This window comes from Mycteria americana, chromosome 5 (genome assembly GCF_035582795.1).
Source record: "Mycteria americana isolate JAX WOST 10 ecotype Jacksonville Zoo and Gardens chromosome 5, USCA_MyAme_1.0, whole genome shotgun sequence".
Classification (NCBI taxonomy): Eukaryota; Metazoa; Chordata; class Aves; order Ciconiiformes; family Ciconiidae; genus Mycteria; species Mycteria americana.
The window spans coordinates 31,280,572-31,293,737 of NC_134369.1; the positions used below are offsets into that span (position 1 = coordinate 31,280,572).

The following is a 13,166-nucleotide window of genomic DNA, read 5'->3' on the forward strand; positions in this document are numbered from 1 at the left end:
CCGGCTGCAGCCCGGCACCGGCCACTGCCAAGCAGCTTGACACGGCCCACGGCCCCCCGCGGCCCCCGCTCGCCGGCAAGCACCCGAGCCCCCCCGCCCCCCCGGCACGTGTTTTTTGGGGGGCCGGGGCGGCAGCGGGATCGCCGGGCTCCATCCCCTCACCCCGGGCACCTCGCCTCAGCGCTCGTTTGCCACCCATTTCGGGAGGGCGACCGAGCGCCCGGACATCCCCGCCGTGCCCGTCTCCCTGCCGTCACCCGCCCCGCTTGCCCCCTTCCTCGGGTGGGCTTCGGCGCATCGCCGCTAGCCGCGGTCAGAACAACGCCGGGGCCGGCAGCCGGCGCGGCGGGCCTGCGGCACGGCCGCCCGCAGAGCAAGCTGCTGCGCCCCGGAGGCGGCGGCGGGGCCGTCCCGGGTGCCCGCCCGGCGAGCGAGCACCGTTTTACTTTTACTTTCCACCCGGGGCCAGGGCTGGGCAGCTCCTGCCCGCCGGCCCGGCCGCGGCCGCGGCTGCGGGGCGCAGCGCCGCGCTGCCCCGTCCCGCCGCCCCGGGAAGCGGCCGGTCCCGCAGCCGTCGGTGGGGGGGAGAAGCAAAGAAACAAACAAACAAGCAAGGAAGGGTGTTTTTTTAAACATTTCATCCTCTATTGTTCGGCCGCTCTGGAAAGCTGCGCCGTGGAGAGGCGTCTGATTTTCGAGGGAACTCTCCCAGGGTGAGCGCCGTAAATATCTCAACAGATGCTCGGCTTGCTCGTAATCAGCTCGGCTCCTCGGCGGTCAGCGCGGCAGCGGCGGCAGCAGGGTATTAATTCTGGATATGAGGGCTCTCCGCAACATTTGGTTCTTTTTTCCAGAAAGGAAAGATGGAAAAGGGGAGGGATCGGCCGTGAGTCTGACTGACAGTTTACATAATGAGCTTGTGAGGATGCGAGGCAACTATATAAACAGCTCGAAGGGAAGCAAGTTTTCCATTTACTGAGCGCTGTTAGCACCGGTTGAAGGAGGAGCGGTTCCACGCTAAGCACTCCCCTCCGCGTCTCTCACCAAACCCACCCGGCTTTGGAGTTTATAAAGGCGACGACAGCGACCAGAGGTCGGCGGTTGGCTGCAGGATTAATTCCCAGAAGGGGACGGATCGACACCTGGATTTTACCTTCCGATTTCTGCTGGTGCTCGGGGAATATTTGGAAGAGCAGGTTGCTCCAGGAGAATCGCCGTGACGCCTCTCTTTTCTCCCTCGACCGAGAAGCGCTCGCTTGGACCATCTGAGGAATACAGGAGGAAAACTAAACCCACTAAGAACTGGAAGCTTGACTAACACAAGGATGACAGCCTTGCGCATCTTTGGCTTGACGTTTCTGTTAATGATTTTGCAGCAGGTAATCGCACACCGCAAAAAAAAAAAAAAAAAAAAAGGGTTCGCGAAATGTAAAGTGGGTGATGGAAGCAAGTTTGCGTGGCAAAGCCGGGGTAAGGTCTGATTTGGCTATTTTGTGTGTCTCCCCTTTGTGCAGAGGGTGTCCGGCTCTGGCGTCTTCCAGCTGGAGCTGCACGAATTCGTGAACAGCCACGGGTCTCTGGCCAGCGGGAAGCCCTGCTCCCCCCACTGCAGGACCTTCTTTCGCGTTTGTTTGAAGCATTTTCAGGCAGTGGTCTCCCCGGGCTCCTGCACTTTCGGCAGCATCATCACCCCGGTTCTGGGAATAAACTCCTTCAGCATCAAGGATACAGAGAGATTTGACAGCCCCATTAAGTTGCCCTTTAACTTCACGTGGCCGGTGAGATTCCGCTTTAAACCCGATTGCGACGGTGGGGCAGGAGGGCGGCAAGGGAAGGCTAATCGCAGCGCGCTCTTCACCCGTAATGTAAACAAACTACTTTCGCCTTTAGACTTATTTCCAGAACTTCCCTTAAAGGAAAAAAAAAAAGGAAAAAAAAAAAAAGCGATGTAAAAGCGCATCCAGCCCAGAAGCACTTGGGATAATAAATGTTATTAAGAGAAATAGAAGCAAAGGGGGGGTGGGGGCGGTGGATCCGCGGGCTGTAGGGGGGAGAGAGGGAAGCGCGTAGCGGCGGGGAGAGTGCCGATGCGGGGCCCGGCGGGCCGGGGCGGGTGCCGGGCGGCTCGGCAGGGCCGGGCCGGGCCGGGCCGGGCCGGGCCGGGCCGCGGGGCTGACGCTGGTTTCTCCGCCCGCAGGGGACCTTCTCGCTGATCATCCAGGCCTGGCACGCGCCCGCCAACTACCTGCCGGAAGGTGACTACGGCCGCGCGCCGCCGGCAGGGGGCGCCCGCGCGGCGGGAGCCCCCCTCGCGCCCCCCTCCCCGTCCCCTCCCCGTCCCGAAACGGTTAACGGCCGCCCCCGGCTCAGCTGTTTATACTATAACTTCAGGGCCGGCTTTATCCCACCGTCAGGAGCCGGTCCCCCAACGATATCCATCAGGGGCCGCTTTGATTCTGCCCCGGCCTAATCTCCCAACACAATTGCGTTTCCTCCGGTTTATTTTTGGCGTGGGAAAGCGAGGCGGGCTGCGGTGAGAAAGCCGGGAGGCTGCCAGCGAGCCCCGGCCGCCTTTTCCTGTATTTTACACCTTGCTCGAATTCCGCCCTTTGGAAAGGAATAATGGCTTTGGGATGTTTTTCTGAGCGGAGAGGAAAAGGATATTTCACGGCAGCCCTCGCTTTCAAAGGCCCCTCCGCTGAGCCCCCCTCGGTTAGCGCTCCCGCCCTGCACACCCCGGCGGCCGCCTTGGTACGCGGGGCATGCCCTTACGCGCATATATATATATATATGCGCACACGCGTACGTATGTATGTAGATGCGAGCGGGGGGGCCCGCTCCGCTCCGCTCCGCTCCTCTCCTCTGCGGCGGGGCAGGGGGTGCCCCGCTGCTCGGGGCGGGTGGTTTTCGCGGCGGGGGGACGTTGCGGGCGGTGTCCGCCGGCCGCTGACGCGCGGGCCGCTCTCCCGCAGGCTCCCGGCCGCCCTCGGAGGACTGGCTCATCAGCCAGATGTCGATCCAGCGGTCGCTGTCGGTGGGCGAGGACTGGTCGCAGGACGTGCAGAGCGGCCCGCTGACCCAGCTGCGCTACTCCTACCGGGTGGTCTGCAGCGAGAACTACTACGGCGAGAGCTGCTCCCGCCTCTGTAAGCGCCGCGACGACCGCTTCGGACACTACGTCTGCGAGGCGGACGGCAGCCTGGCCTGCCTGCCCGGCTGGACCGGCGAGTACTGCACCGAGCGTAAGTGCCCCGCCGCGGGGCGGCAGCTGCGCGCGCCCCCGACGGCCGCTGGGCGCGCGGGGCGGGGCGGGGCGCCGCCGGCAACGGCTGCCGCGCGAGGCGGAGGGAGGGGGCAGGGGCCGGGGCAGAAGTGGGGCCTCCGCGGGCGTCGGGCGGGCCGGTGAGGCGACGAGGGGCGTCAGCCGCTGTGCCTTGCCTAGGCCCTCGTCTGCGCTGACGGGGCGTTAGCGTGGGCTTGGGGTGACGCTCAAGAGGCCTTCGAGAAAACGCAGCGCCCCAGGGCGTCAAGGAGCTGATTTGACGAAGGGACCCGGCACCCAAAAGCGCGTCCCCTTGTCTGGTTCCGCCAGCTGGCTTGACCCTGGGTGTAGCTGTCTTTGCGCTCAGCCTTTACAATAGGGTGGCAGCGACAACGCTGTGACGAAGCATTGCGCGCGGTTACCCGGTAGGTGCTTGGGGCCATGTTTTCACGCTGACCTTTCCACTCCCTGCCTGGAGAGAGAAAGCTCCACGCTGGGGACTTTGGCCCCTTTGGCTGCAACTGCCAATGCTGTGCTTCACCTCTGCGAGCGTTAGCAGCAAAGAAAGCTAGCAGAGAAAGGATCTTGGCTGGTATCCCTGAATCAGCGATCTCTATTCCAAGTTAAAATGCTAGCAGCTTGCCCGCACAAATGCTTCCACCGTTCCTGCTGCCACAGGAGATGAGACAGGTGTTGCGGTGTAGTAGTGGGAATCTTTACTGAGGGCTTGGGGTCCCGTTGGGTTTTTTCAGTCTTTCGTTAGCACAAGCCAAAGCCGCCTCCTCTTGCTCCTTTTCTAGCAAGACTTGCAAGAGTTCATGTTTGTTGTATAAACAGAAAAACTAAAGGACAACTTGTCAAATGTTGGGTCGCCTTGTTCACTTCCTCCTGCTCCAGAACTCCCTGTACCAAGAACTTCTAACACAAAGCTTTGAAAGTGCAAAACTGGTTTTCAAATTATTTTTTTTAAAAGCTGGCATTTCCCCTTTTAAAAGTGTATTCTCTAGTGCCATGTGTATTTACCTAAACATTTCTGCTTTTTTATGTTCTCTTTACAGCCATCTGTCTGTCTGGATGTACTGAACAGAATGGATACTGCAACAAGCCTGGAGAGTGCATGTGAGTAGATGGCAATTGCAATCTGAACTTCAGTTAAAATGTCACCTTGTAATAGAAACTTAAACTCTTTTCCATGTCATTAATGTTTTAATTTGACTTTTCTTTTAGCTGTCGTCCCGGTTGGCAAGGCCGCTACTGTGATGAATGCATTCCCCATATAGGCTGCCGCCACGGGACTTGTAAAACACAATGGCAGTGCATATGTGATGAAGGATGGGGTGGCCTCTTCTGTGATCAAGGTCAGTTCTGAAGGTTGTGCTTATGGCTCTAGATTGGGTACTCCTCACTACTGAACTAAGGAATCTGCCCTGTTGGATCTAGAATTAAATTTCCATAAGGTACATGTTCATAGGCATCAGTTTGTACCACCGCTGTCTTAGAGACCAATTCTTGTATTTGCAGTAATTTTGTTTGAAAACAAGCAAACCTTTTTGGTAGCTGCAGTTTTTCTTTTGCAAAAAAAGTTCTTCTCTTGGAAAAAAACCCAACAACCTGGACGAGTGTTGAACAGGCAAGTTTTCTGCCTGCTCTAGCTAAGTTTAACTTATTCCCTATACAACTATAACAATTTACTAAACAGTTTCCAGCAGCAGTAAACACCATCATTTGGGCCTTCCTTATTTTGCATACAAGGAAGTTAACTCATGTGATAAGTCTGGAGCATGAGAGAAAAATCATGTAAGCAAGAATGAAAAGTACAGGTTCCATTTTAAGGTACACCAGACCACTTCCACCTATTCAACCCATTGAATCACTGAACCGTAGCCAGCTGAGCAGTCATGTCCTCAAGGCCATATATGCACTGCTGGCACTGAGATGATTAAGTGCTCAGAGCAAGCTAAGTGCTTTCAAGACAGTTATAGGATTAAGATGGCGAAGTCTGAATTAAGCAGAAAAAGTAAAGTTCCAGATTTTTTTCTGCTTGTAGTTATCTATTAACCAGTTGTATTCCAATTACTCTGTGGTATTTATAGAGATAATAAAGATTTTCTACTTATGTCCTATGGACTTGTGCGCTTAACCTCTGTCTCAAATTTAAAGGAAAAACAAAAAAGGACCGTCAAGCTTGGCAGAGCATTTAGACAGTTTAAACTACTAACATTCAGAACAAGAGAGCATGGTAAATAAACAATAAAAGATTTCTAGTGTTTGTTTAAATCTCCAAGCCAAAACATCTTTATTTCCTCCTTGCGTCCCCGGAATGTGCCTCGGAGCACACCTTTTAAAGATGGGGCTCACTCTTCTGGTATGTGACATGCTGTGCACAAAGTATCTATAGTGCTGTGGCGTGTCTTTCGGAGAACACATACTTGGGAAATACGTTTTCCAACTTGGCATCTAAACCCATTGCAGCTAACGGGTTTATGCACACAAAAAAAGGGAGAGTATACCAAAGCACTAAGAAAGTTAAATTTTTGCCAGGTCTCTCAAAATTCAGACCTTACGTATTACAGTGATGGACATAGAGAAATATCTAAAATCAATGATAATCTGATACATCTGATTATTACTGATAATAACCTGGATCTCCGTATTCCTATTGACAGCAAAATGAAATACTTAATTGAAAATTCTGTCTTTTTTGTTGACTAAAGTGTTTTTGTATGAATGTCTTTTCCCAGCTGTCAAAGACGTTTTCTCTAACTCCTGGTATCTTTGCAGATCTGAACTACTGCACTCACCACAGACCATGCAAAAATGGAGCAACTTGCATGAACACTGGCCAGGGCAGCTATACGTGTTCATGCAAACCTGGCTTTACCGGTGTTGACTGCGAACATGAGATCAGCGAGTGTGACAGCAATCCCTGTAGGAATGGCGGTAGTTGCACGGTAAGGGCATTTTAAATGTAGAGTCTTTGTGTGAAGCAAGCCCCAGTATACCTTTTCAGAAATGGTTCTGTAACAACATAATGGGAATTTGATAGTACACAGGTTCATTACTGACGCTCACAACTGTCATGCTGAACCCTTCCCAAGAGGTGTCAGGGGAGGAAGTCTGTTACAGGAGGAGATGTATCATCTAGATTAGAACTAGTCAACTGATCCTTAGGTTTCTGTGGCAGCCATTATGAGAGCTTGGCAAGATCCAAGGTTGGTGAGGGGGCAGATCTGTAAAAAATAAGCTTCTCAAACCAAGGTTCATACGGAAATGCGGTAAGTCTGTATTTTAATAGCAAATAAAAGAAGACTTCTGCTTTCTGCTATGGGAGTGTAGTGTGAGACAATATGAGGGCAATCAGCTGAAACACTTTCTGTGAAGCAGGGTTCTGCATTTTTAGTTTCCTGCAGTCTAGTGTTTCAGTGTGTTTTCGGACCCAGTCAATGATCGATTCTACCTGTTGATAAAGACTGATCGATTATAGATGTCAAATGTAATCTGATGCATGTTTAGATTAAAGCTAATGGCGCAAAATCCTAGCTCCCTTCTACCGAGGCCTTGGACATACAGTACTTGGAAAAAAGAAACAGTTTTGTTGTGATCTAAGTGGTGGGACTTATCCATGGCAAAGCAACGTAAGCCCTTGCGAAGAAAAAGGCTCTTATGCCGAGGATAAATGGCCTGATCACAGCTGTGTAGGTTGACACATGCCATTCTGCTCTGGGAGGACCTCAGGGATCCCATTAGACAGTGGTGGTGTTAGTAATGTTTTTGTCTAGCTGCCTGCAGGCTCCCTACAACTGCATCTGCTCTGCTTGTGTAGCTGCGTGGTTACTCCTACACTCTGGGTACGGCCGATTCACAGCTCTATCCCTCACAGTCCAGCCTGCAGTTATTTACTCTCCAAATGTTGCTTTTGCCACATCAGAGTGTGGATGAGAAGGGACTGAACAGCACTTGCTGCCGACCAAAAAGAAGCGTGCAAGCAGCTATCATTTGGTGCCATCAAATAACAGTGGCCTGATGTTGTGTTTTGCAGGATATGGAGAACGGTTATCACTGCCTGTGCCCCCCTGGCTACTATGGCACTCACTGCGAGCACAGCGCTTTGACCTGTATAGATTCTCCGTGCTTTAACGGTGGCACATGCTTGGAAAAAGAACAAGGGGCCAGCTACGCTTGTGTTTGCCCTTTCGGCTTCACAGGGTCAAACTGTGAAAAAAAAGTAGACAGGTGCACAAGCAACCCGTGTGCAAATGGTGAGTCTTTTTATTAAAAAATCTCGTGTCTGACTCATTTGTGCTTTTCAGTGCAGAAGTGATAGAAATCCAATCTGACCTCTACTCTTCCTCTAATACATTAGTCCCTCTCCCTCACTGTATTCCACATCTACCCTAATTTTAGTCTCTTGCTGGGGGGGGGCTTTCACTGGCATTTTCTATGTGACAAAACAATGCACAAGGTTTATCGTGGGATGGGGAAGATGGCAGAATTAAGTATGTTAACTTTATTACATATTTAGAAGGGGCATGTTTTTAAGGCATGGTGATACAATTAGGTAAACTAGAAGGAACTTTTAGATATGCGGTTGTTTTGTAAAATAACCTCCCTCTTCTTGAGACAGTATAAAATGCTAACTGGGGAGAGGTTTAGGTTTCTGAGTGAAGTGCGTTGCAGACTAATTTTTTTTTTTTTTTTTTTTTTGCTTTTTTCCCTCAGATGGTAATTGCTTTTACCTTGGTCAGATTCGTGTGTGTCGTTGTCGGGCTGGTTTTTCTGGTCAGAAATGTGAGATAAACATCAACGATTGTGCCAGAAACCCATGTTCCAATGGGGGAACTTGTCATGACCTGATCAATGATTACACCTGCACGTGCTTGCCAGGCTACAGTGGCAGAAACTGTGACATCAAAACCAGAGATGAATGTGCTTCTGGGCCATGTGAGAATGGAGGCACATGCTACAGTGGACTTTATAGTGCCAACTTTGTCTGCTACTGTCCTTCTGGCTTCATGGGCAACCGTTGCGAATTGCCAGTTTATTCGGTGCCAGTTACACTTCCTCCTAAACCAGTCCCCTGGATTGCTATATCCATGGGGGTGGGGCTGGTGGCTTTGCTCATACTGTTCTGCATGATAGCAATGGTCATCAGGCAGATGAGGATGCACCCAGAGCAGGACTTGGAGACAATGAACAACCTGTCTGACTTCCAGAAGGACAATCTCATTCCAGCTTCCCAGCTCAAAAACACCAATAAAAATAAAGACCTTGAAGTGGACTGTGGATTGGAGAAATCAAACTACAAACCCAAGAATCATAAACTGGACTACAATCTGGTAAAAGACCTGACAAGCAGAGGGACACAGGAAGACAAATATTACAAAAGTGAAAAGTGTTTAGGAGAAAAGTCTCCCCTCCGACTACACAGGTAAGAATGCAGTCTTCCTTCTCGTCTTTCTTAAGGCCCCTCACCTTCATACCGGTCTAGAAGCAGATGAGAAAATACAGGGAAAAAGAAACCTCAAGCAGATAATATACAAAACAAACCAAAGCAAAGCCAGGAATCTTCATACTGGAGTATGTGTGTCATGGCCAAGTGGTATCCTTAGTGAAGTCAATTAAATTGAGTGTTTGTGCAGGGTGCTGCCAGTATGGGTACTGTGAAGGGGAACGGGAGTGGCTAGGTCAGTGGTGAAAGTAAGAAGTGTCTTTCCTTCCTCAGTAGATCTTGGAGGAACAACAGTTAGGCATATACTGATTAAAAATAAGTATTTTGTTTATTAAGAAGGCAAAATGATCTGCTTACTGAGAAGAAAAACAGAATAAAAATAACTACTCTTTTTCAAAAAAAGAAAAGGGCAGGTATTCACTGGCTCATCAGTCTTCTGATACATGTACTGAAAATCTTATCTGGGATCTGCTTGTGGCTGTTAGACTGAGGGACCTGAGGAGCATGCTATTAGGCTGGACATGGCAGAAGCATAAGAAGACAGTAGCTATTCCTTACTTCCACTTTTCTAGTATGATGTCCTGCCATCATATAGAACATGTGAAACTTCATCCTCTGCACTTCCCTCCCACACCTTCACGGCTATCTCATTCCACCCCTCCATATTCATGGTAGATTTTGAGAGTCAGGCTTGTTAGTAGTCAACTAATGTTTTTTCTCTCTGCCCTGCGTTAGTGAAAAGCCGGAATGTAGGATATCAGCGATATGCTCTCCGAGGGATTCAATGTACCAGTCCGTCTTTGTGATAACAGAAGAAAGGAATGAGTGCATCATAGCCACAGAGGTAAGTACACAGGTGGACAGGCATAAATTCACAAAGTAAAGGGGTAAATTATCCTTTAGAATTGCACCTGAGAAGGTTACTTTATTTCCAGGGATCCTGATGATTCCCAGCATTTACCTCTCCTCTTCTGTGGTCCACACAGAACATACGGTGGGGAAAATAAATATATTAGCAGCTCTGATTTTATTAAACGAGAGATTTTGAGCTTAGATAAGTCAGCAGGAGATGTAAGCACAGAACATCAGCCCATAAAAATTCAGCACATTGTAGGATTATTTCCTCTTAAATAGGTTGTCAGCAAAAATGGAAATAATGATCATTCATAGGCCCATTGATACATTGATATAACGCCATGTTTTTTGCCACGACAATGGATAATCTGTGTTCTGTGGAAACAGGCAAAGCTATGGATTTCCAGCAGAAGATGGAAGATAGCTGAATGTGTTAGTGGATAGGCTTAACAGCCATTTAGGAAGTCTGTAATAATGTAATTTCAACCTCTTGGCGTTCAAGCTCCAGCTATATGTTCTCTAACAGAAGTTAATGCTGTTATTGATAAACACATCTAGATTTTGATGTTATATTGAAAAGTCAGAGGACAGATACACGAAAAAGGAAGGGCCCAGCATTGAAATTTAAAGACTTTAAAAAGCAGCCATTGAGGAACCAACCAGTTCCTGAAGAATTACTGACCCTTTGGAAAAAGGCTCAATGGAAGTTAAAGGCAATCTGACATTAACCAATACCTGCCTTCTTCAGTGTAGCCATCTTTAGGACTGGTTTTAGACTCCAGGAAAGAAAAGCTTGCTGTGCCATACAGCAGTGATCTGTGAAGTCAGATCTGCAGGATTCTTTCTCCTTTGCCAGGGTGGATATCAGATTTCCTCTTGAAGGCAAGCTGGAACACAAGTCAACCAACAATACTAAAAGTTTAAGACTAAGTGAAAGGATTTTCAAAGACTCAAATGACAGCTAGACGCTTCATTCCCATTAACTGACCTAAATACCATATCTTCCTTTGAAGATCTTGCTGACCAAAGCTAGACTCCCAGATTTACATCAGGCACCTCCAGAAGTGTTTTTATTTTCAGAATGACAGCGCCTGAAACCGCTCTCCACATCATTCAGGCTTAATGCTTCTGAACACAAGCTATTTAACTACACCATGTGCTTTTTACAGACACCTAATGTTAAGCACCCAGGTTTGTAAGCATTCTTCCCCTCAGTCCAGGTAGAGAGGCTACTCATCATACAGACGACTTTTTTTGCTGGTGATTCTTTGTCTCTGGTCCCAGCCAAAAACATTGGACGCTCATAGTTAAACTGCAGTAATGTCTGGCTTACATTGCTTTGGTTTGACATACTTGAATTACAATTTGTTAGTTCTGCAGTACTCTGTATGCTGTGCTGCCTTCTCATGCCTGATGTTATTTTATATCCTGACAGGTATAAGACTGACGATCAGCCCATTTGCACCTCAGATTTGGTAATGCCAGTAGATGGACGTTCCTGCTGCATTGTTTACAATTCAGAACTGGATTGGACTGTTTTTAATTACATGCAACTTGCTGCTCTCAGGCGGAGGATGGAACTGGGTGAACTGGACAGACTGTGAATTTACTGAAAGATGCAATACACCTTTTTGTTCTTACTGCCCTTGTTTGAAGTTTGATACCAGAAATCTCATTGGCTATAGAAGAGGGGAGGCAGAGGGAAGAGAGAGGGGTTAAAAATGTTGTTGTTTTAATTTGTTTTTAAAAGATACTGAGGCCAGTTCCTCATGGACAGACCCCTGGCTTTCCAGAAATCTGGTTATGGGAGGTGCCGGTAGATGAGGAGGCACTTAACTATCACAGATGTTGCCGTGGAAGGTGTGAAGAAAGACACATTGCTATGCAGATAATGGATACAGTATAAACGAGGTCTCAATTTTTTTTCTGGGTTTAAAAGTGCCTAAAATGTGTCAAGAGAATCTAGCAAGCCCAAACCGAGACTTGACTGCTCTTTTTGCAGTTACCTGAACAGTATTGGGCAGGGGTGGTTGATACTTCCTGCTACGCATCTATTTGCATCTCCTCTCTCGTGCTGCATGTACTGGAGACTGTGTAAGGGGCGAGAGGAGGAAGGAAAGAGGAATACCGAATTTACATGTCATCTCATTCGGTGATGCTGTGGAGAACTGATTGACCCAAGCCACAATATGGGACAGGATTTTTGTGGATTTAAACATTTGAGAAGGAAAAGTTGTGATAAGGAATGTGTACTGCCTCTTGCCCATTGATAAGGAGGAGGTGTGATCCCAGCTCTATTTAAAGCCTTACAAATGCGTTTAAAATCAATCAGCTCCTAGAACCTTTATGTGCTGAGCTGTCTCAGCTGTTTTCATGCCCTTTGCACTACCAGTGATTGTGAATAGACATTACTTTTTTTTTCCTTCCTCATTCTCTCCCCCCTGCCTTATTTTGACACAAATTTGGGGGTTTATGTCGTGTTTCTGAATTAGGTGCCACCTTCTACTGCAAATAGTCTCAACATTGCAGCTGTTACTTTCTGAAGGGGAAGAAGCAGTGTGACCCCCCCATTTCTCCATCTGGTTGCAAAACTCCAACTTCTGTCCTTCATCCCGGTTCCAAATGCCCAATAGCAAAGCACCCACTGAGACACCCTCTGCCAAGACAGGTGGAGATTAGAGTTAGAAGGTTCTAGGCTCGTCCTGTTTCTTTCACACCCACCCACTGCTACACGGAAAAGGGGAAGCCTGCCCCTGGAAGCCAGAGGCATGCAGAAGCTCTTTTCTTATATACATATTTACAGCAATAATACTGGACACCCCAGTGGAAAATGCTGTGACACTAATGAGGTGAGACGGTGGGGTGGGGCAGAATGAGGAGGGAGGAAACAAGATCTCTTCGAAGAAACCTGGACTGGACCGTGCTATCTCTTGGACAGCGATATTCCTGCCCTTGTAAATCCTGTTGTTGGACTAGCCCATCTACTGCCTTGAACTGTGCAGACAAGACCCCTTCGTAATGTCCACTACTGACCTTCTGCTCTGACCACATAGGACCGTTTTGAAGATGACCTTCAGAAATCAATAATATGGGTTTTAGTTTGTCTGTTTGTAGTTTATTTTGAAGACTAGTATTTCAGTAATTTAAAAAAAAAATCAGAAGCACTGAACTTTCTACGTTTTATAACATTATTTTGTATATAATGTATATTTATAATCAAAACAGAAGTGTAAATATGTTTATTACTTCTCATGTAATGTTTTTAATGTGATGACAAAGTTTGAATTTTATTTTTTTTTTCACGCAATGAAAATACTTTCCTGCTACTATGAAGTTTACTGTGGTTTGTCCTTTTACACTTCAGGTTCCCTGATTCTGTGACAGCCAAGGTTACTTGAAGGCCCAGAAGTAAGCTTGTCTGCCTGCTCCCTGCAGTCAGCCCGACATTTACATTTTTCACACCAGCTGCTGTCGGCTGCTTTTATAACCGTTAACTGATGTCAACAAAGTTGTTCAGCTGAGTGGCATTCATCTGGCAGAAAAGTTAACACATTTATATTGTGATATATTATATAATATTTAAATTACACATATATACAC

At 48.1% G+C, this 13,166-nt stretch overlaps 1 protein-coding gene across 1 annotated transcript; it reads left to right on the forward strand.

Annotated features, from left to right (window-relative positions):
- The first annotated feature begins 1,261 nt into the window (after positions 1-1,261).
- Positions 1,262-12,734, forward strand: DLL4 (delta like canonical Notch ligand 4). The gene is made up of 11 exons (XM_075502722.1): positions 1,262-1,379; positions 1,515-1,778; positions 2,198-2,255; positions 2,973-3,242; positions 4,321-4,381; positions 4,490-4,620; positions 6,044-6,213; positions 7,302-7,521; positions 7,982-8,690; positions 9,447-9,555; positions 11,002-12,734. Exons 1-11 carry the CDS (start codon positions 1,326-1,328, stop codon positions 11,005-11,007), a joined length of 2,052 nt encoding a protein of 683 aa, XP_075358837.1. The 5' UTR covers positions 1,262-1,325; the 3' UTR covers positions 11,008-12,734.
- The last annotated feature ends 432 nt before the right edge of the window (positions 12,735-13,166 follow it).

Bases quoted from the DNA above. Each gene is read 5' to 3' on its own strand.
- DLL4 (XM_075502722.1), top strand. From the start codon at position 1,326: ATGACAGCCTTGCGCATCTTTGGCTTGACGTTTCTGTTAATGATTTTG. The intron at 4,382-4,489 runs GTGAGTAGATGG...CTTTTCTTTTAG, and splicing joins AACAAGCCTGGAGAGTGCAT to CTGTCGTCCCGGTTGGCAAG. The intron at 8,691-9,446 runs GTAAGAATGCAG...GCCCTGCGTTAG, and splicing joins TCTCCCCTCCGACTACACAG to TGAAAAGCCGGAATGTAGGA.